Genomic DNA, 21,642 nt, shown 5'->3' with positions numbered 1-21,642 from the left:
GCTAGCATCTCACATTTGTCAGATGACAAAATGTATTTCTTTTTTTTTTTTTTTTTTTTTTTTTTTTTTTTTTTTTGACAAAATGTATTTCACCTTTATTTTCCAAACACATTATTTATTTGATATTCCCTATCTTGGTGAATGCATCACACCATGTACACAATTGCCGAAAAAATTTTCTAGATACTTCTAAATATCTCCTCATCCCTCTCCCATCTAAATATTACAAAGTCTCATCATTTTTACCTTCTAAATTTTCTTGAATCTGTCATACTACAGCCTAGCAATAGTTTTCAGTGTCCAGGTACTCATTATCTCTTGCCTGGATTATTGCCTAGACTCCTGACTGTAATTTCATTCTCTCTAATCACCTAAAAGTTCACTGCTAGAGTAATCTTTGAAAATACATATCTGAGCTGGTTGCCCTTGCAGTTCTTTAGCATGGCATGCTAGGAATCTCCCACTTACCTTTCTAGCTGGATATGTCACCACCAGGATATATCTAGCTGGATATACGCTGCTCAAGTTTCCTATACTTGTCCCACCACCTACAGTGGCCTGCATGCTCCTTGCTCTCTCATGCCTCTGGCCTTTGCACATGATGTTTTCTTTACTTGTTCTGTTTTACACAGGGATAAGTTCTACTCACTGATTAAGAGTTACCTCTTCAATCCCCTCAAACTGAGGGATTTTCCTCTATGTTATGAAAAACTCTATTTTAGCTCTCATATAAATTTGTCTCCCCTTCTGATTTATAAGTTATTTTGCATTCTTTTTTTAAAAAGATTTATTTATTTATTTATTTATTTATTTATTTGAAAGGGAGAGGGAGAGAGAGTGCATGATCAGGGGGAGGAGCAGAGAGAGAATTTCAAGCAGGCTCCCTGCTAAGCATGGAGCTGACCCAGGTCTCAATCTCAAGACCCTGAGATCATGACTGAGGCCAAAACCAAGAGTCAGATGCTTAACCGACTGAGTCACCCAGGTGCCCTTATTTGTGTATTCTTTCTATGAGTACACTACTGATCTATAGAAGGGCTCAACAATATATACTGAATGAATGGTTGAATTAATGAACTGATAGCTTAGAGCCCTCCATTTTTATACTCTGTGATCTTTAAAATCCCTAAATATATTTTGTTCTCTTGCCAGGGTTAAAACTCATATGTTGCTTCTCTACCCACTTGCGCAGACTTGTAAGGTCTTTTTTAATCCCATCTGTGTGTTTCTGCATCAGCTGGAAGCATTTAATGTCTCCTAAACTTGGAAATCTCATGTGAGCTTTTTCTTCTGGAGCATTTAAAAAAAGATATTAAAAAAGTATCAATTCCCAGGAAGCTGAATTCTTTAGACATCTATGTCCAGAGAAATCCCTAATTGACCCTACCATTTAATTTCCATTTTGACCTGATTTAAAATTTTAGGATAAATCAATGCCTAGGAACTTTTGAACCCATGATATTATAAGTTAAAACAGAATAAAATAACAGTGACCACTATAACCTTTTGTTTAGAAGGATGGCATTCATTAGTTCCCCTTTTATCTGCATGACTATTTACTACATTAAATTTGTCCTTTGAGATTTCCTTTAGGAGAAATGGTCTTGTCTTCTCAATTTCCTTTACTTAAACTCTGTAACGTGCCTTTCTTTCCCCCACCAGCTGCCATAATATGTTATATTTGTTATGTTCACTGAATCTATCCTTTCTCTCAGATTTATTGGCTTGCTATTTGGGATATCAGTACATATTAAGGATTTGGTCATTGCCTTGGGCAGAGATAGCAAAGTATAGGCTTAAAATCCAAAATATATTAGAACTTTTGTTTTAAATTCCAAAGTTCCTACAGCATTAAAGTTAACACAACTATCAGTGAGATATAGTCATCATCAGAGTAAAAGAACTAATACTTTAAACCTTATCTTTCTTTGTAGTGATGTATGTTCACAAACTTTCACCTTTCAGAGACTACCTAAACATTGACCTTGCCATTCTAAATAGAGCAGGATAATGTGTAGGTCACTTCAGAGGGAATTATGTAATTAATTTTAATTATGCCCTATTATGCAGAGAATTTTCTTCAGCTCCTTCTGAATATTTATCCTTTTTATCTTTTATACCTCTGAGAAGTGTGCATCCTATCTAAACATTAAATTATTTTTCCTCCAAATCACACTGAGATAAATGTAGGTAGTACTATAAAATTATGAGAAATATGAAAATCACAAGAGTATCACAGGACAAAAACAGTACACTAAGTTTGATAAATTTTAGGAAGATTATTTTAGGAATATTTTAGGAAGAATAATTCTGTACTCTTTCCATAATTCTCTACTATTTTTCAAGTACATTCCATTTCTGATGTGCTACTTACTCAATCTCGTGAGAGCATTGGCAGAAGTATCATTACTCCATTTTTGCAGATGGAAAAACAGACATTGAAAGAGTAGAAGACTTTCCCCTTTTGCAGTGCTAATGACAGAGCTGGAACTAGAACCTAGACCAGAAATATAAGGGGAAAAATCATAGCAAGCCAAGAAAACTACAAAGTGTCTTGTCTTGGTTAATTAGTGAGTACAAATAGTGAGTTGACAACTACTTCTAACTGTCCTCCCTACATCTTGTAAAGAAGTTAATCTCCCCTAAAGCCTGCATGAAGTCACAGACAGCCTTTATTTTCAGAAAGGAAGGAACTAAAAATACAGTAGCACAGCCATTTATTAACCTCAGGCAACATCATCCTGAGGTAGCAGAGTCTTGTGAAAAAAGCATGGGATTTGCAATCAGAAGACTTAGGTTTAGATCTCAGTTATTTTGCCAGCCTCTTAATCTCCTTACACTAAATACCTATTTAGTTAAAATGGGGCAAATAGCTCAAGCCTTACTGCCTCAAAGGGTGTTGTGATGATCAATAAGATATTATCTAGAATCACTTTATAAACTATGTTTTTTATAGGTACAAGTCCCCGTCCTTGTATAGTAGCAAATAAAGCAGATCCTTCCTGTGTAGGAAAGACTATAATATAGTTGTTAACATCATGGTTTAGCAGTCATAATGACTTGGGTTACAATATAAGAAATGCCACCTTCCTACTCTGTAACTTGGCTCAGGAACTTAGTCTTTCTAAACCCCAGTTTTCTTACCTTTAAAATGGGGGGGGGGATAATATCTATCATGAGGTTTTGTACGATTACATAAGATATTGTATGTGAAATACATAAGCTATTGTTAAACTCTCTTGAATTAGTTTTCTTTAAAATGAACTTTTGATTTTTATTAAAATTTGAGATTTCCAGAAAAGTTGTAAAGATAGTACAGAGAATTCTCATCTGCCTTTCTTCTAGTTTCCTCTGTTGTTAATATCTTACATTTGCCATTTATGAACAAACATTGATGCATTACTATTAATTAAACTGTAGGTTTTATTTGGACTTCACTGATTTTTCTGTAGATGCCTTCTTTCTTTTCCAGGATCCAATCAGGTACCACATTGCAGTTAGGTGTCATAAATGGCCCCTGTCTCCTTTGGTCTATGATGGTTTATCAGTCTACTTCTTATTCATGACCTTAACAATCTGGAGGAATATTGCCCAGTTATCATGTAGGATGTGTCCCAATTTGGTTTTGTTTGTTATTTTTCTCATGATTAGACTGGGGTTGTGGACTTCTGGAGTGAATATTAGAGTGGTGAAGTGCTTTTCTTGTCACAGTATGTCAAGGACTACATGATACCCATGTGACATCACTGATGACGTTAACCTTGGGTAATGTAGTGTTTTCCAGGTGTTTTCATGATATTTTGAGCTAGTTTTGATCAGATATCACTTATATCAGACCTTTTCTTCCCTGTATTCCCACTGTTTGGAATGCTTTTCATTTATGTTTACTGCAAATATCATATTCAGAATTATCTTCTCTGACCACCCAAGCTAACGCAGTTTCTATGACATTTCACTTTTGTGTTTTCTTCATAGCATTTATCATTGCCTGAAGTTGTCTTGTGTATTTGTTTACCTAGTATATTGTTTGTTGATAGTCCTCCACCCCTTCAAACAAGAACATAAGCTTCAGGAGAACAAGATCCTTGTAGGATTCTTTACATCTGTACACTTGGTGTCTGGCACAAGGGCTAGCATATGCTAAGTGCTCAATAACTATTTTTTGAATAAATGTCAAAGAAAGAAAGAACCAGGATTAAATTATTAGTATTTCTGAAAAAAGTGGATAATAGCTGAATGGTAGGAGGTTCAATTTAATATTCTTAACTGAATTGGTTTAGTTTTAATGAAAAGGTTAAAGGCAATCATAAGCATCTATGGAAATAGGTAATCAACATCCTTGCAATTCAGGCTCTCTTCTAATGCACTTAATAATGTGAATGTCAGAGTATTTTCCTGACTTATAAGCAACATATGACTGACAAATGTAAGATCTACTTAGTTATTACACATCTGCACCATTGTGACCTTTATTTGCTAATTGGCTCAGCTTTCCTATTGTAGAACTTTTAACAGAATCTGAAGGAGTGCAGAAATAATTGATGCCCTTGATTTTAACTTATACCTGACTTCTTAGTGTCTATTATCTTTTCATTTATATTGACAGAAAAATGGAGCTTTTATGTATAAATCTTTCTTTTATAACCCATTGTAAGGAAGCTCTCCTCTTATGTGTTTCTTTAGGACTTAAAATCTCCAAATCAGAGGGATGAAATCGCAGGGGCCCGGGCCTCACTGAAGCAGAACTCCCCCCTCTTACATTCAATATGTTCAGCTTGTTTGGAACATTCTGATGTTGCTTCCCTCAAAGCCAGCAAGGACACAGTTTGTGAAGAAATTCACAATGCCCTCAATGTAATTTCAAATGCTTCACAAGGCATCCAGAATATGATTGCCCCACCAGAATCTAAGGCAGCAACCCTGGGAAGTGCCCTTGATGAGCTTGAGGTAAGTGGAGAGAAAGGTAAAATGTGATTTGATGTGTCCCAGTATGAAAATAAACAGATGTGGGTTTTCAGATTGGAGTTTAGACTATGAGTAAATAAAAATCTAGTTACTTAATCAGTCTCCATCATTACATTCTGTCTTCCAATGAATTGATTAGCAGGAAAACATTCTATCAGTAGATTTCTAGTTCCTTTACATTTCTTCCAAAGAAGTCAGTGAATTTAAAGTGGGATTGTTGATTAGATTGGAACGATGATTTTAGTTTACATGGATCAATTTATGAAATGTAAAATTTATCCATTTCACAAATACATATCATTGGCTCTGTTCTTTGTGCTTGGGATATAATTGAGCACTGCCCCCATGAAACTTATGTTCTAACAGAGGAATATAGACAAAAACCAGAAATAATGAACATTGTAGATAAGTAAATTATATAGAACATCGCATTGAGAAAGCAAGATAACTTGAAGGCTTGAAGGAGACTAGGTAATTGAGCAGATGGAGATACAGAACAATGCATGTCCCATTGTTTAAGGGATAGCACAGAAGCCAGGGTGCCTGAGTGGGGAGTTTAGGGGCTGAGTCAGAGCCAAACTGAGGAGACCCAATGGGACTCTGTGGCCACTTAAGGGCTCTGGCTTTTACTTCATCTTAAATGGGATCCAGGGTAAGGTTTTAAGCAGAGGTATGACACTTGAGTCTTAAAAGGACTACATTGGCTGCCTGCAGACTGTAGACTCAAGGGGAACAAAAGGAGAAGCTGAAAAACCAGACAGAATGGTATTGTAGTAATATAAGTTCCATCTTATGTTTTATGGGCACTACCTCATTCCTCCTCACAGTTTGGTTTGGACCAGGGTGGCATCAATGAATACTAAGGCTAAATTTTTTAAGTAAAGCTACCTGGATTTGACAGAACTGATGTGGGATGTGAGAGAAAGGGAGGAGTCATGGCTGATCTTGCAGGCTGGGTCCTCCAAAAAAGCACACACTGAAGAGTTGGGGATACAAGGATACAAGGTATTGTTAGGAGTTAATATGTGTGAAGGGAAGAGGGAGGGGGAAGATTGAACAGAGGAAGAAGTCTACCCATGAGCCAGACCCACAAAGCCTAGACCAGTCAGCAGAGAGCTCTAGAAGGAGGATTGCCCTCTGGTGTCCCCTATCAGGGAGAAATAGACAGGCTTTTTGTTTTTGCCTTTTTTAGTCACTGGATGTAAGTCGTCCTGCCCTTGGTAGGCTATGTATGATGTCCAGGCACAGGGAAGAGGGAACAGCCCTCTGCAACTGGGATAGACTCTGTAGGATCTCCAGCTGGGGGACCATCTGTTGGCCACACTCCCCTCAGCTGAGCAGTAAGTCCTACTTGGAAGGGAGATAGGGACAGTACACGTCGGTGTCTTTCGGAGATAACGACAAGGTTCTATGTTTTTTGTTTGTTTGTTTGTTTCTCTGTTTTTAATTTTTTTTTTCTTTAACAACAAATGGATGAAGTTTTCATCAGCAGTGGTGGGGAACACAGTGGGTAAAGCCATTTTGAGAGGAAGATAGGAAACTCAATTTCCAGGACACCTGGGTGGCTGAGTGGCTGCCTGCAGTTCAGGGCATGATTTCGGGGTCCTGGGATCAAGTTCCAAATGGGGCTTGCCGAAGGGAGCCTGCTTCTTCCTCTGCCTATGTCTCTATCTCTCTCTGTGTGTCTTTCATGAATAAAGAAAATCTTTTTTTAAAAACAGAAACTCAATTTCCAACATGTTGAATTTGAGATACTTATCAGACATTCAAGTATGATGTCAAAGATCATTAGCTATGCAAGTCAGATATGCACTTGCTTAATGGGAGGCAACATAGTATAGTGCTTAAAGATTAGGGTTTTAGTACCCAAATGCTAGGGTTCCTATCTCATCTGTGGCATTTGTTTCCCATGTGACCTTAAGAGAGTTATTTTAAAATTTATTTTTATTTTTAAAATTATTTATTTATTTATTTATTTATTTATTTATTTATTTATTTATTTATTCCTAAGAGACACAGAGAGAGACAGACATAGGAAGAGACATAGGCAGAGGGAGATAGATGCAGGACTCGATTCTAGGACCCCGGGATCATGACCTGAGCCAAAGGCAGATACTCAACCACTGAGCCATCCAAGTGTCTAGGAAAGTTATTTAAATCTCAGTTTGCTCATCTCTAAAATGGTAATAATAATAGGACCTACATCATAGTGTTGTCAGAATCAGTGAATTAATAATACAGGTAAAAGGCTTAATACAATGACTGACACATAGTAAATGCTCAAAAATTTCCTTATCGTTAATTAAGATGACTATTTGGAGGCAAATTTTGCCTAATGAAATCATTGCAATTAAAATTACTAAAGTAATTTTTTTTACTGGTAACTTAAAAATTAAACTAAACACATATAATTCCCATATTTTTGGTAACATTATTACTTTCATGATAAACTTATGAGAGTCTAATTCATTTAAATTTAGAGTAACTTTTCTTCATGTTTTCCTTTAGTTACATGTCTTTAAACAGATGTCTTTATTTCTAACCTAACATTATTAAATTCCCTATTATTGGCACCCACGAAAAAATTTATTAAGTTCCTAATTATTAGCATCTATTTGAAAATTCTAGAAACCAATTAAGGTAGATGATTAGTGATGACTTTTGAACAGTACCCATAGTGAGATTGAAAACTCCTTGTTGGCAAGATTGTGTTTCTTAGTATTTTTATACCAGTGATACGAACAGAATGTTAGTTTCCCCCATACATTAATATGTAACATTTCTGGATAGCTAAGCAGTTTACATAAATGTGATACTTAATTATTGCAGTGTCCTTATAAATACTTTTTGTTTTACAGAATAAAATAAAATAAAACTGAGAGTTAGATAAGTCATATAACGCTCAAATCAGAAGGCTAGTGAGTGGTGGAATCCAGGAAGTGATCTAGTTTGATTCCAGAAGGTATTTCTAAGTCCTCTGCTATATATTTTTTTTTAATTTTTACTTATGATAGTCGCACAGAAAGAGAGAGAGAGGCAGAGACACAGGCAGAGGGAGAAGCAGGCTCCATGCACCGGGAGCCCGACATGGGATTCGATCCCAGGTCTCCAGGACTGCGCCCTGGGCCAAAGGCAGGCACTAAACCGCTGCGCCCCCAGCGATCCCAGTCCTCTGCTATATTGAATTATCACAGATACAACTTAATGTAATTAATTTATGCTAAGATTCTTAGTCTGTATGAACCATCAGAGAAATTATAAATGTAGCCAAGTACCTGTGTCATTTAAGTAGAACTATTCTGTATTTGGAGAGTGGATAGTACGGTGAAGTGAAATTTTTTAAAGTGCTCAGATAGGATTGCCTATCACATTTTTTCATAGTACTAAACAGAATTGTATCAGTGGATAAGATGTCTGTTTTATCCCAATCAGTCATTCTATATTCTTAGGATTATAGAAGAAGACAGAAGATTTCCAAATGGCTCCTTTTCTTGGGACTTCTCCTTTCTCACTTTGGTTGAAAGTGGCTGCTACAGGCAAGATATGGCAGTGGTTAGAGAGAAGAAAGTGTGTGTGTGTGTGTGTGTGTGTGTGTGTGTGTGTGTAGCATTGATGGGAGTGGAAATCAGTATGGTGATGGAGTCTTCCCTTTCTCAGGATTAGTGGCTGACTCACTTCTGAACGAGGCAGGTGGGAGTCTCAAAGATACTTCCTAGAAATACTATTGCTGTCTTAACAACCTTTGATATCAGTTCCAGTTAAAGCCAGGGATGCTCAAACCACTACAAGATGCCTGAATTTTATATATATATATATATATATATATATATATATATATATATATATATAGCTGCTGAGGTTGTCTGAACTGTCTGAACTAGATAAAATAGAATTTATTGAGCACTTAGCTTTTTAAAGTGGTTTTGTAAATTAAGTGGTTGCATTTTTCTTTATTTACAGGAAGCTGTATTGGTAAAGGATCCAAAATAACCTTTGCTCTGTCTTGCTTCTGCAAATATAATACTATGAAATAAACTGATGTAGTAAATACTCTGTTGGGAGTAAGTCTCATTAAATGTTTATAGTGTGGAAATGTATCAGAGTGCTTATTCAACAACTACTGTGCTGAAGCTTTGTTAAATCTTTCATTCTGGTCCACGGCTGGTTGTGGGTATGGAATCTGAGATTTATTGTTAGAGGAGAAAATAGAAGTTGAATTAGAACACTGTACAGGCTAAATGGATTGATTTATTGGAGAGCTTAATGTGAATTATAGGGTGTTCCTTTTGCATTTGTGACTGAATGAGAATGGAGAAGTGTCAAATTATAGGTTAACAGAATTTTGAAAATACCTTTAAGCAAGAACCTTTGCCAGTGAAAATTGCTTTGAAACTTCAAGTCCATTAAAACATATTTTCTTTTTCCAGTGGGAAAAAGATGGTCTGTAAGAATTATCCAGATCCTCTTGTGATAAAGATGACAATAACAAAGACTTTTATTTAGTAATTTTTCATTTTCAAAGAACTGTCATATATTTTTTATTTTTAGATATTCATTTATGTATCATAATTCATATATTTCTTTATTCCTTGTTGTATTCCAACGCCTGGAACAATGTCCTGTACATAGTAAGTGTGATATGATATCATCGATTTGAAGGAAGGAAGCAAGGAAGAAGGAAGGAAGGAAGGAAAGAATGCATGTAACAATGCTGTATGTCATTTTGTGATTTGGATTGAAGAGCATTTTTTCCCGTACTCCTTTTTTTTTCCCTCTCCTTTCTCCAACTGGAAGTACATATATTTTGGGTATGTTGCTCTACTTAACTGGGACATGAATTTAATGAGGATAGCTACCGGAAACATATGTAGGTGATAGGCTGCTTAGATATTTTTCTATGATAAGAGAATTCTCTATTCTTAGTGGCTGTTTACCCTAATAACTAGCCTTAGTTTAGGTTTGCTAGAAACCTAAACCTAAACCAAACCTAAACCAAGATATGCTGCCTTTACTAAGAGTAATGATTTTGAGGAAAGTTTTTACCTGAAGGAGAAAATAGGACCTCTGTCAACCAGATTAGCATTTAGTAATAGTTAAAGAAAAATGGGCATCATTGATGTCTTAAAGTACTGTAATATGATTTTTTTAAAGAAAAGTTTTGGTTTCTAGGTAAATATAGTGAACTGGAAAAACTAAAAGTGATCTATAAAATATTTTTAAATACATGGGTAATCTGATAGGTAAACTAGGGAAATTCATTGAGGTCATCCAGATACAAAGAACAGACATCCAGACTAGCAAGCCAGCAACAGCACTATGCTGGCAGATGTGAGAATTTCTTTTTCATTATGGCCTGTAGCTTGGATTTTGAAAGACCATGAACTAAAGTCAAAAAACAAAGCCTATATCCTGCCACCTGGAAAGTCACATGAGACTCTTTGCATGAAGCTGAGAATTGTTAAATTTGATCACTTATTGGATGAATAAGAAAAACACTAGCCCCTATGGCAGTTTAGGAAAACTTTGATGGCTTAACTTTGGCTCTGTGAAGCTCAGAAAAAAGAGTACAAAATATCTTAAAGAGTTTTTCAAAAGATTTATTTATTTGTTTTAGAGAGAGATAGAGCACACACACTCACAAGTGGAGTGAGGTGAAGGGCACGGGGAGGAGAGAGAGAGTAAAGCAGACTTCCAGCTGAGTGCAGAGCCCCTCATGAGGTCATGATCTGAGCTGAAATCAAGAGTCAGACACTTAATTGACTAGGCCACTCAGGCACCACTCTATTAGAGATTTTTTAACCATAAGTTTATCCTTAAATGGACTTGGGGGTCAGAATTCATGTTATGTAAATAGCCTCTAAAACCCAAGTAGAAAATTTAAAGTTGTTCTGTCTTGGCATACTTTGAAGTACTTGCCAGAAGTAAACTCAAGTCCTCTGTGCGCCTTTTACCTAGTCCACCAAAAATTCTCATAGAGGTCTAAGGAAAATAAATGTGCCACAAGACACACAAATAAGCAAGACACACGAATGAGACTTTACAGAAAATGAACTGCAGAATCAGAACTTCAAACACTGCAAATATTGAAATTATGGTACTGAATATAAATGCCTACTATACATTATTCACTCACTTATTTACTGAAGTATGAAGAGTATGGTAAAGGAATAAAAGACTGTCAAAATTCACCAGGCAGAACTATCTAAAATGAAAAACATAATTGTGAAAAATTCAATGGTTAGGCAAGACAGGAGATTAGATAATTAATGATCTGAAAGATAGATTTGAAGAGATTCTTTATAATAAGTGTAATATAAGTGTAAAAAATACTAAGAATTTCCTAGGATTGATGGAAAATACCAACTTTCATAGCTAAGAATCTTAATAATTCTCAAGCAAGATCTGTAAAATGAAATCCACATCTACACATATTGTAATGAAGCTGAAGAACACCAAAACCAAAGAATATTTTTAAAAGAAAAGAGAGAGAGCTCTATTCTCAGCAAGATTGCAGAATAGAAGGCTCTTGACTTTCCCTCTACCCATGAACACACTGAATAAACAGCTACACATGGATCTATTACCTGTGAGAGAAATGCAGAAACTAGTTGAGAGATTCCTGCACATTGAGCAGCTGAGAAAATACCCACATCAACACAGGTAGAAAAGTCAAGATATACTTTCATCATGAACTCCACCTCTAATACATCACCTTATAAATGAGATGGATCCCCATTTCCCAGCTTCTCCCTGAGGAGCAAAGTTTTTGTTTTTATTTTAATTGTCAAAGTATAATTGACCTACAATATACTGTTAGTTTCAGCTATATAGCATATGTATCAGTACTGACCAAGGTAAGTGTAGTCACCATCTATCAGCATGCAAAGTATACTGTAATACAATGTAATATAGTATTATTGACTATATTTCCTATGCTGTACTTTTCATCTCTATTACTTATTTTTATACCCCTTCATCTGTTTCATCTATTTTGCTCATCCCCTCACCCATCTCTCTTCTGGCAATGACCAACTTGTTCTCCATATTTAAAATATGGGTTTGTTTTTTTTGGCTTGTAAACAAGCATGTAAGTGTTTTATAGATCCTGCATATAAGTGAAATCATATGGTATTTGTCATTTCTATTGGACTTATTTCACTTAGCATAACACCCTCTAAATCCTTCCATGTTGTTGCAAATGGCAATATTTCGTCCTCTTTTATGACTGTATCATATTTCATTTTCTATATATACCATTTCTTCTTTATCCATTAATTTATTTACCTCTATAACTTAGCTATTGTAAATAATGATGCAGTAAACATAGGCATGTATTTTTTTTTTTTGAATTAGTGTTTTTTTTTTGGGGGGGGGGTGGAAATACCAAGTAGGGCAATTACTGGATTCTATGGTAGTTCTATTTTTAATTTTTTGAGGAAACACCATACTGTTTTCTACAGTGGTTGCACCAATTTATTTCTCTACCAACAGTGCATGGAGGGGTCCCTTTTCTCCATATTCTTGACAATACTTGTTTCTTGTCTTTGTGATACTAGCGATTATGAATGATGTGAGATAATACCTCTTTGTGGCTCTGATTTGTATTTCCTTGGTGATTAGTGGTGTTGAGCATCTTTTCAAGTGTTCTGCTGGCTGTCTGTATGTCTTCCTTGGAAAAATGTCTACTCAGGTCCACTGTCCATTTTTTTAATTGGATTCCTTTTGTGTTTAGTTGTAGAAGTTTTTACATATTTTAGATGTTAGTCCCTTATCAGATGTATCATTTGCAAATATATTCTTACATTCAGTAGATTGCTTTTTTTTGTTTTGTTGATGGTTTCCTTTGCTGTGGAAAATCATTTTATTTTGGTGTAGTTCCAATAGTTGATTTTTGCTTTTGTTTCTCTTGCCTGAGGAGACATATCAATAAAAATGTTGGTAAGGCCAATGTTAAAGAGACTACTGCTTATGTTTTCTTTTAGGAGTTTTATGGTTTTACATCTCTCATTTAAGTCTAATCTATTTTAAGTTTGTATATCATATATGAAAAGCGCACAGCTGGGGGCACCTGGGTGGCTCAATCAGTTAAGGGTCTTCCTTCGACTTGTGGTCATGATGCCCAAGTCTTGGGATCAAGCTCTATGTCCAATTCCCACTCAGTGAGGAGTCTGCTTCTCCCTCTACCCCTCCCTCAACTTGTGCACTCTATCTCCCTCTTTCTCTCTCTCTCAAATAAATACATAAAATCTTAAAAAAAGAAAGAAAGAAAAGAAAAGCCCACAGCTAATATCATACTTAATGGGAAAAAGCTTAAAACTTCTTTAAAATAAAAAACAAAGGAACGCCCAGGTGGCTCAGCAGTTAAGCGCCTGCCTTTGGCCCAGGGCATGATCCTGGAGACCTGGGATCGAGTCCCACATCAGGCTCCCTGCAAGGAGCCTGCTTCTCTCTCTGCCTATGTCTCTGCCTCTCTCTCTTTCTGTGTGTCTCTCAAGAAGTAAAACTGTCACTATTTCAAATAATGTGATACTATTTATAGAAAACTCTGAAGACTCCACCAAAAAACTATTAGAACTAATAAATGAGTTCAGTAAAGTTGCAGGATACAAAATTAATATACAGAAATCTATTGCATTTCTAAACACTAACAAGTAACAGAAAGAGAAATTACGAAAACAATCCCATGTACAAATGCACCAAAAAGAATAAAATTCCTAAGACTAAACTTAACCAAGGAGGTGAAAAGCCTATACTCAGAAAACTGTAACACCTTAATGAAAGAAATTGAAGATGACACAAACAAATAAAAAGATATTCCATGTTCATAGATTGAAGAATTAATATTGTCAAAATGTCCATAGTACCCAAGGTAATCTATAGATTCCATGCACTCTCTATCAAAATACCAAGAGCATCTTTCACAGAACTAGAACAAATAATACTAAAATTTGTATGGAAGTACAAAAGACCTCAAATATCCAAAGCAATCTTGAGAAAAAACAAAGCTGGAGGTATCTCAATCCCAGATTTCAAAATATACTATAAAGGTACACTAATCCAAACAGAATGGTACTGGCAAAAAATAGACACATAGATCAATAAAATGACATAAAGAGCCCAGAAATAAATCCACACCAATATGGTCAATTAACCTGTGACAAAGGAGGCAAGAAAATACAATGGGAAAAAGACAATCTTTTCAATAAATGGTGGTAGGAAAACTGGAAAGCTACATGGAAAAGAATGACACTATGTTGTCTTCTAGGATTTTTATGGTCTCAGGAATCACATTTAGGTCTTTCATCCATTTTGAATTTGTTTGTGTGTTTGGTGTAAGGAAGTGGTCCAGTTTCATTCTTTTGCATGTTGCTGTCCAGTTTTCTCAACACCATTTGTTGAAGAGACTATCTTTTTCCCCATTGGATATTCCTTCCTGCTTTGTCAAAGATTAATTGACTGTACAGTTATAGGTCATTTTGGGGTTTTCTATTCTATTGCTCTAATGTCTATTTTTTGTACCAGTTCCATATTGTTTTGACTACTACAGCTCTGTAATATAACCTGAAGTCTGGAATTGTGATGGCTCCAGCTTTGCTTTTCTTTTTTTAAGATTGCTTTGGCTATGCAGTGTCTTTTGTGATTCCATGCAGATTTTAGGATTGTTTATTCTAGTTCTGTGAAAACTGCTGGTGGTATTTTGATAGGGATTGCATTAAATATGTAGATTGCTTTGCATCAAAACCAATAAGATGCTTAGGAATAATCCTAACCAAAGATGTAAAAGACTTGTACTCTGAAATCTATAAAACATTTTTGGAAGAAATTGAAGATGACACAAAGAAATGGAAAAACATGGCATGCTCATGGATTAGAAGAACAAATATTGTTAAAATGTCTATACTACCTAAAGAATTCTACACATTTAATGCACTTAATTTCTAGTTTCATACCATTGTAGTCAGAAAAGATGCAAGATATGATTTAAGCCTTCTTAAATTTATTGAGACTTGTTTTGTGGCCTAACATATGATCTGTTCTGGAGAATGTTGCATGTGCCTTTGAAAAAAAAATGTGTATTCTGCTGTTTTGAGATGGAATGTTCTGCATTTCTTTTAGGTCCATCTGGTCTAATGTATCCTTCAAAGCCATTATTTCCTTATTGATTTTCTATCTGGATGATTGATGTTAAAGTCTCCTATTTTTGTTTTCCTGTCAGTTTCTTCCTGTAGGTCTGTTATTTGCCTAGATATTTAGGTACTGCTATACAAATGCAAACAATTGGAAAGTTGAAAACAAAATTTGCTAAGTGAAATGAAAGATGACTGAAATGGATGGAGAGATATACTATGTTCAAGAATAGGAACTCTCCAGCAGCCTTGGGTGGCTTAGCAGTTTAGTGCCACCTTCAGCCCAGGGCCTGATCCTGGAGACCCGGAATCGAGTCCCACGTGTCTCCCTGCAGGGAGCCTGCTTCTCCCTCTGCCTGTGTCTCTGCCTCTCTCTCTCTCTCTGTCTTTCATGAATGAATAAATAAAATCTTTAAAAAAATAATATAGAACTAAAGTAATGAAAACATATGATGCTGGCATAAAAACATACATATAGACCAAAGGAGCAGAATAGATAGCCCAGAAATACATTCAAACATTTATGGTCAACTAATCCTTGATAAAAATACTAAGGATACAACATAGGGAAAAGGGTCTTTGATAACAGTATTGAAGAGTAATGCAGAAGTGAGTGATGTCCTATAGCTGATTTCTCTAATATAGATGGACTAAGACTATGGATTTACCTTATTATGTCCTGAGAGAACATAACTATTAGCCCTGAATTTGTGCACAATGCAACTATATTTAAAGAACAAAGATAAAGACAGTTTTACATAACTGTGAACATGTAGTTTGTCAACTTCATTGAAAAAATTGCTGAAGAGAATGAAAAAAGTTACAAATACAAGAATTTGTAAGGAGAAAAAATGGTAAGTATATGGGGTTACTATTGCTCAAATATTAACTTTTATAAAGGATTAATAACTGTATACTTAGTTACAGCTTTAAAATTTAATATTAAAATTTTAATATTAAAAATACAGAATTAATGCTCTTGGAAATAATAGTGTATAGTTAAGGAAGAGTGGAATAAGAGTTAAATGTTCTAGGATATTATTATTTTTTTGGAAGAAAGATAAAGGTATTGATTTACTTCAGACAATCCAAGGTAAGCATGTCAAAACATCTAAGGTAACTACTAAAAAGTGTGTAATGGTAGTATAGTTTGAAAACATGGAGAAGGGAAAAATAGGATGAGAAAATATGAAACTTTGTGTATCCAAAAGAAGAAACAAGTAGAGAAGAAAAAGAAACCCTAGAAAAAAATAGGACAAATAGATTGTAGAAGATATGATGATAAAATGAATTAAAATATTTCTGTAATCATAACAATATACATTAAAAGCTACACTCTTAAAAGCACTAATACTGAAAGCTTAGAATAGAAACCAAAAACTAGCTATATGTTATTTATAAGAAGCTCACCTAAAACATAAAAACAGGGGAAGTTTGTTTTAATGTCAGAGGATGAAAAAAAAATCCAAGAAATCCTAACCAAAGAATGCTGATATAGCTATATTAATATTCTTCAAAATAAATTGCTTATGATGATTACTATCTGGGATAAAAGTCTAAATTAACTAGGAGGTTGTAACATGTGCTTTTTAAGGACACATGGAAAATGAACAAAAATTGGCCATGTGATTTTCAAAGAATTAGTATCTGCAGGTCATTTAGAAGTATATTTAGTTAAATAAGTGAAATTACTCCACTATTTGGAATCTTTTTTGAAAAACACATTTGTGTAACTGTTGGGTCAAAGAATAAATTATATCTGAAGGTAAAAAATACTTATAACTGAGAGGTAATGAAAATTAAACAACACAAGTTGAGGGATATAACTTAAGGGATTACTAAGGGAAATTTATCACGTAAAATACTTATATTAGGAAAGAGGAAAAGCTGAAAATTAATAAAAACTATTCATATTTATATTCCTCAGTGTCTAGCAAATCCCAGGTACATATTGTTTCTATTTCCAGTTTGAAAGAGAAAAATATAAAAAAGCTGGAAGGAATAAAATAATAAAGATAAGAGTAGAAATTAATTAAATCACAAAGATACTATAGTGAAGATAAACAAGACCAAGAGTGGGTTTTTACAGACTAATAAAATTGTCAAATTGCCTGTGCAATACACTAGAATGACAGCAATATTAAAACTGTGTAAGAATGAAAAAGGTAGCATAAACATGGAGAATAGTATTAAATATTCTAAAAACTGTGATATTGGGAGAATATTATGAATAAATTTAGATGGATAAAAATGAGAAATTGGAAAAATTCCTAATAAAATATGACTTACTGGGGTCCTTGGGTGGTTCTGTTAGTTAAGCAGCCAACTTTTGATTTTGGCTCAAGTCATGATCTCAAGGTCTTGGTATTCAGCCCTGCATTGGGCTCCACGTTCATTGGGGAATCTGCTTCAGGATTCTTTCTCTTCCTCTACCCTTCCCCCTCCCAAATAAGTAAATACATCTCTAAAAAAATGTAACTTACCAAAACCAACTCAGGAATAGATAATGTGAATTAAAGAATTGAATTAGTAGTTAACAGTTTTTACTTAAAGCAAACACTAGGCCCAGACACATTATTAACAGAGGAGTATTACAAACTCTTCTGGGGATATGTTAGTGTATTCTTACTAACCTTTTGAGAACAGCAGAAGTATCAGCTTTTCAATTCACTGTATGAGACTGGCAAAACCAATACCAACACTATACAGGCCAGATAAGAAAGGGAATTCACATTCCTATCTAAGGATGCAAAAATCCTAAAATGTGAGCAAACTGTTTGGCAGTAAAGAATTCATTATGACAAACTCTACCTCTGGAACTAATAATACACTATATGTTAGTTAATTGAACTTAAATAAATAAAAAACTCAAAAACACAAAAAAGAATTCATTATGACAAAGTTGAATTTATTCTAAGAAAGTGATGTTACGTTAACATTAGAACATCTATCAATGTCATTTACCACAGAGAAAAACAGTATTTTGATCTCAGAGGGCACAGAAAACATTAGAAAAATTCAATATAATTTAAACTTCTAGCAAGCTAGGAACAGAAGTAAATTTTCCTAACTTGATAAGGAGTTTCCATAAAATTCTACAGTAAACTTCACAGTTACATTTGAGTTATTTTAACATTTCCCTTAAAATTCAGAATAAGACCTAATAATGAATAAAAATGAATAAATTATGGCAATACACATTAACTTGAATGAATAACAAATAATAAAGCTTTTACAAAAAAGCAAGCAATGTAAAAATCCATACACTCTTTTCATTTATATAAAGGTTGAGACATGTAATACTAAAGCATATATATATATTTTAGTCATACAAACATATATAGTAAGCTATTAAGAGAAGAATGACTATAATTAATGTAAAATTTAGGGGCAGAGGGGATGAGGAGAGAGAGGGCACATAGCCACATCAGGAAGTATAAAGCTATGGGCATGTCTTTTTCTTAAGCTGGATTTTTACATAGATATATTATTATTATTAATATTATTATATCTTTATTTATAATACTGTCTTATATGTGAAGTAGTTATTAAAATTTAATAAAATATTAAAATGGGATCAATCTGAATATAGGTGATGTTACAATATTCTCTTTAAATTTAATAGGTTTTTAAAATCTAGTTTGTGTGAGGTACGTGCTAGGTATTGGGTTATTAGTAGCACCTTACATTTGCAGTATTTAGTGTGTTTATCCACATATTATATTATAAGGACCAGATTACCTTGTGTTTGCTACTAGATCAGGAACTCTTATGTGTTTTATAGAGTAGCAGACTACTCTTCTGTCAAGTTATATTAACTTGTTCAAGGTCAAATAGATGGGAATTAGAAGAGTTACAACTTGGACTCATTTCTCATGACCTGTTTTCCCTAATAATTGTCCTTTCCAAATAATAGCTCTTATGACAAATGATAGTCAGTGTTGAAATATACTAGGTCTTGAGTTTAATACATTTATTTGTTTATGTACCTGCTTTTCCCTACTAAATGATGAGTTCTATGAGTAGAAGTACAATGTCCTGTTCATATTTATATTTCCCATTACCTACTGCAGTGCCAGATACATAGTAATTGTTTAATAAATATTTATTGAAAAGATAATGAATTGCTGGTATTTGAGAACCTGGTGAGAGATCTTAATACATCTAATAAATATTTACCCAATAAGAAAAAGACAGGGTCATCTATCTTGATGATTTAAAATGGAAAGGAATGAGTGCATTGTAAATAAGATATTTGGATAATAATGACTGCTAGGACTTGCTTGCTCTTGGCCTCTTGGGACTATTAGATACATATTGTACATGGTATTATAGAGAATGTTTATGATATCATAAACCTGATATCAAGCTTAGAAAAGGCTTTTATGGCCAGATATAATAATGATTTTTATTTGTTTTATCCAAAAGTTGGAGAAGCTAAAACTGAAATGCAGAGCAGAGCTTTAAACAAATTACTATGAAATATTTGTTATGCATTTCATGTCAATCCATTTATCATCAATATTTATTAGGTAACTGTTTTTATTACCATGTTGTCATATGGTTCATGGAACTAGAAAAGAAATCAAAGATATTGTCTCCAATCCTAAGCAGTGCATACCTGTTTAGGGGTTGAGAATAACATAAACCAAACTACTAAAAGTCCAGCATGATACTGCTCCTTCAAATCCTATGTCACATGTCCTAGGTTGGTTTCTTTGGGAAGATGACTCCAGGATGGAGTTTAGTGGTAGTTAGTGTTAGTTTAGTGTTAATTAGGGAGTGTCCTAGTGAAAAATACAAATGAGAAGTAGCATGGAGGAAAAATAATTTCTGAGGGTTAATTTTGCTATGCTTTTCTATCTTGAATACATTTACTTATTTTATTTTTTTAATACATTTATTTTTTATTGGTGTTCAATTTACCAACATACAGAATAACACCCAGCGCTCATCCCATCAAGTGCCCCCCTCAGTGCCCATCACCCATTCACCCCCACCCCCTCCCCTCCTCCCCTTCCACCACCCTTAGTTTGTTTCCCAGAGTTAGGAGTCTTTATGTTCGGTCTCCCTTTCTGATATTTCCCACACATTTCTTCTCCCTTCCCTTATATTCCCTTTCACTATTATTTATATTCCCCAAATGAATGAGAATATACACTGTTTGTCCTTCTCTGATTGACTTACTTTACTCAGCATAATACCCTCCAGTTCCATCCACGTTGAAGCAAATGGTGGGTATCTGTCGTTTCTAATGGCTGAGTAATATTCCATTGTATACATAAACCACATCTTCTTTAGTATACTTAGTTTATTTTTAGTCTTCCTTTTTTTTTTTTTTTGTCCTTGTTTGAAATAAATTTATTCACAATGTCAGTTTTCCTCTGGGCACCTTATATTTAAGATGAAGTACATTCGTTCTTTTTTATTTTCCAAAATAAGCATATCTATCTATCTATCTTTCTATCTACTTATCTACCTATCATCTGTCTATATATTTTTTTTTGCCTTAGTGTCTTAGAAAGGTGTTTTCAAATTTTTAAATTGGCTTTGTTTGTTTTTGTCATCTTTAAAATTGATATCTAGTTTCACTGAATTTTGGTCAGAAGAAATGTTTATTTTTTAAAATTTTTGGAATTTTTTTGAAGTTTGTAGATTTTTTGGCTTAATTTATGGTTTTATGAAAGTTGCACATCTATTTGAAAAAAATTTGTATGCTCTCTTTGTTCAATAGACAGTTCTAAAAAATCCATTATCTTAATTGTAATAAAATATCTGCATTTTTATTCTTATTTTCTATATCATGTTTGAGAGAGAAGACTTGAATTTTTCCATATTTTGGCAGAATTCCATTTTCTCCTTGTATCTTTAGTGGCATTTTGTTCTATATGTTTAGAAACTTACCTTATTAGGTTCAGAAACGTTCTTGACTATCATGACTTCTGATGGATTGTACCTTTTAACATTATAAAATGTTCCTCTTTGTTCTGTTTAATAGTATCTACTCTGAATTCTATTTTGTCTATTTTTAATATTAATATTCATGGCTTTCTATTAAAATTTTTCTGATGTATCTTTGACATTAATGTTATTAATTTTGATCGAATTAACCAACTTCATAAAGAATACATGAAGTTATTCTTGTAAAAGTAATCCTACAATTACAGAAATATGTAAAGGAATTGTTAGCGTTTCTTTTTATTCCACCTCCTTTCCCTTCTCATTGTCAGAAATAATTGCTATTAGGGATTTGGTGTGTATTTTCCAGACCCTTTTCTTTGCAGATACAGTTTTTTTCCCTCCTCTTGTTATTTATTTATTTATTTATTTATTTATTTATTTATTTATTTATTTATGAAACTCCTATGAAGATGGATGTTGGCCTGTCTGGGTGAGTCTTCTGGCTTTTAATTTTATTTCCCATACTTTGCATATTCCTGCCATTTTTCATTTTGGCAGATATCTTTGGCTTTGTTTCCTCATGACTAATTTTGTTATGAGGTGTTCATTCTGCTGTTCAAGTCTTCAGTTGTGTAATTTTTATAACTGT

At 34.1% G+C, this 21,642-nt stretch overlaps 1 protein-coding gene across 7 annotated transcripts in view; it reads left to right on the top strand.

Moving 5' to 3' along the window:
- The window catches only part of CTNNA3 (catenin alpha 3), a 1,671,697-nt gene that overhangs the window by 421,971 nt on the left and 1,228,084 nt on the right, over window positions 1–21,642 (top strand). For all 7 annotated transcript variants that reach the window (XM_035715351.2, XM_035715352.2, XM_035715353.2 and 4 more), the window contains exon 6: window positions 4,684–4,947. In XM_035715351.2, coding sequence (XP_035571244.1) covers window positions 4,684–4,947 — 264 coding nt within the window. The remainder of the gene's footprint in view (window positions 1–4,683; window positions 4,948–21,642) is intronic.

The sequence above is a fragment of the Canis lupus genome, chromosome 4 (genome assembly GCF_003254725.2).
Source record: "Canis lupus dingo isolate Sandy chromosome 4, ASM325472v2, whole genome shotgun sequence".
Lineage (NCBI taxonomy): Eukaryota > Metazoa > Chordata > Mammalia > Carnivora > Canidae > Canis > Canis lupus.
Note: the sequence above shows the minus strand (reverse complement) of the source record. Positions and strands in the feature narration are given on the sequence as shown.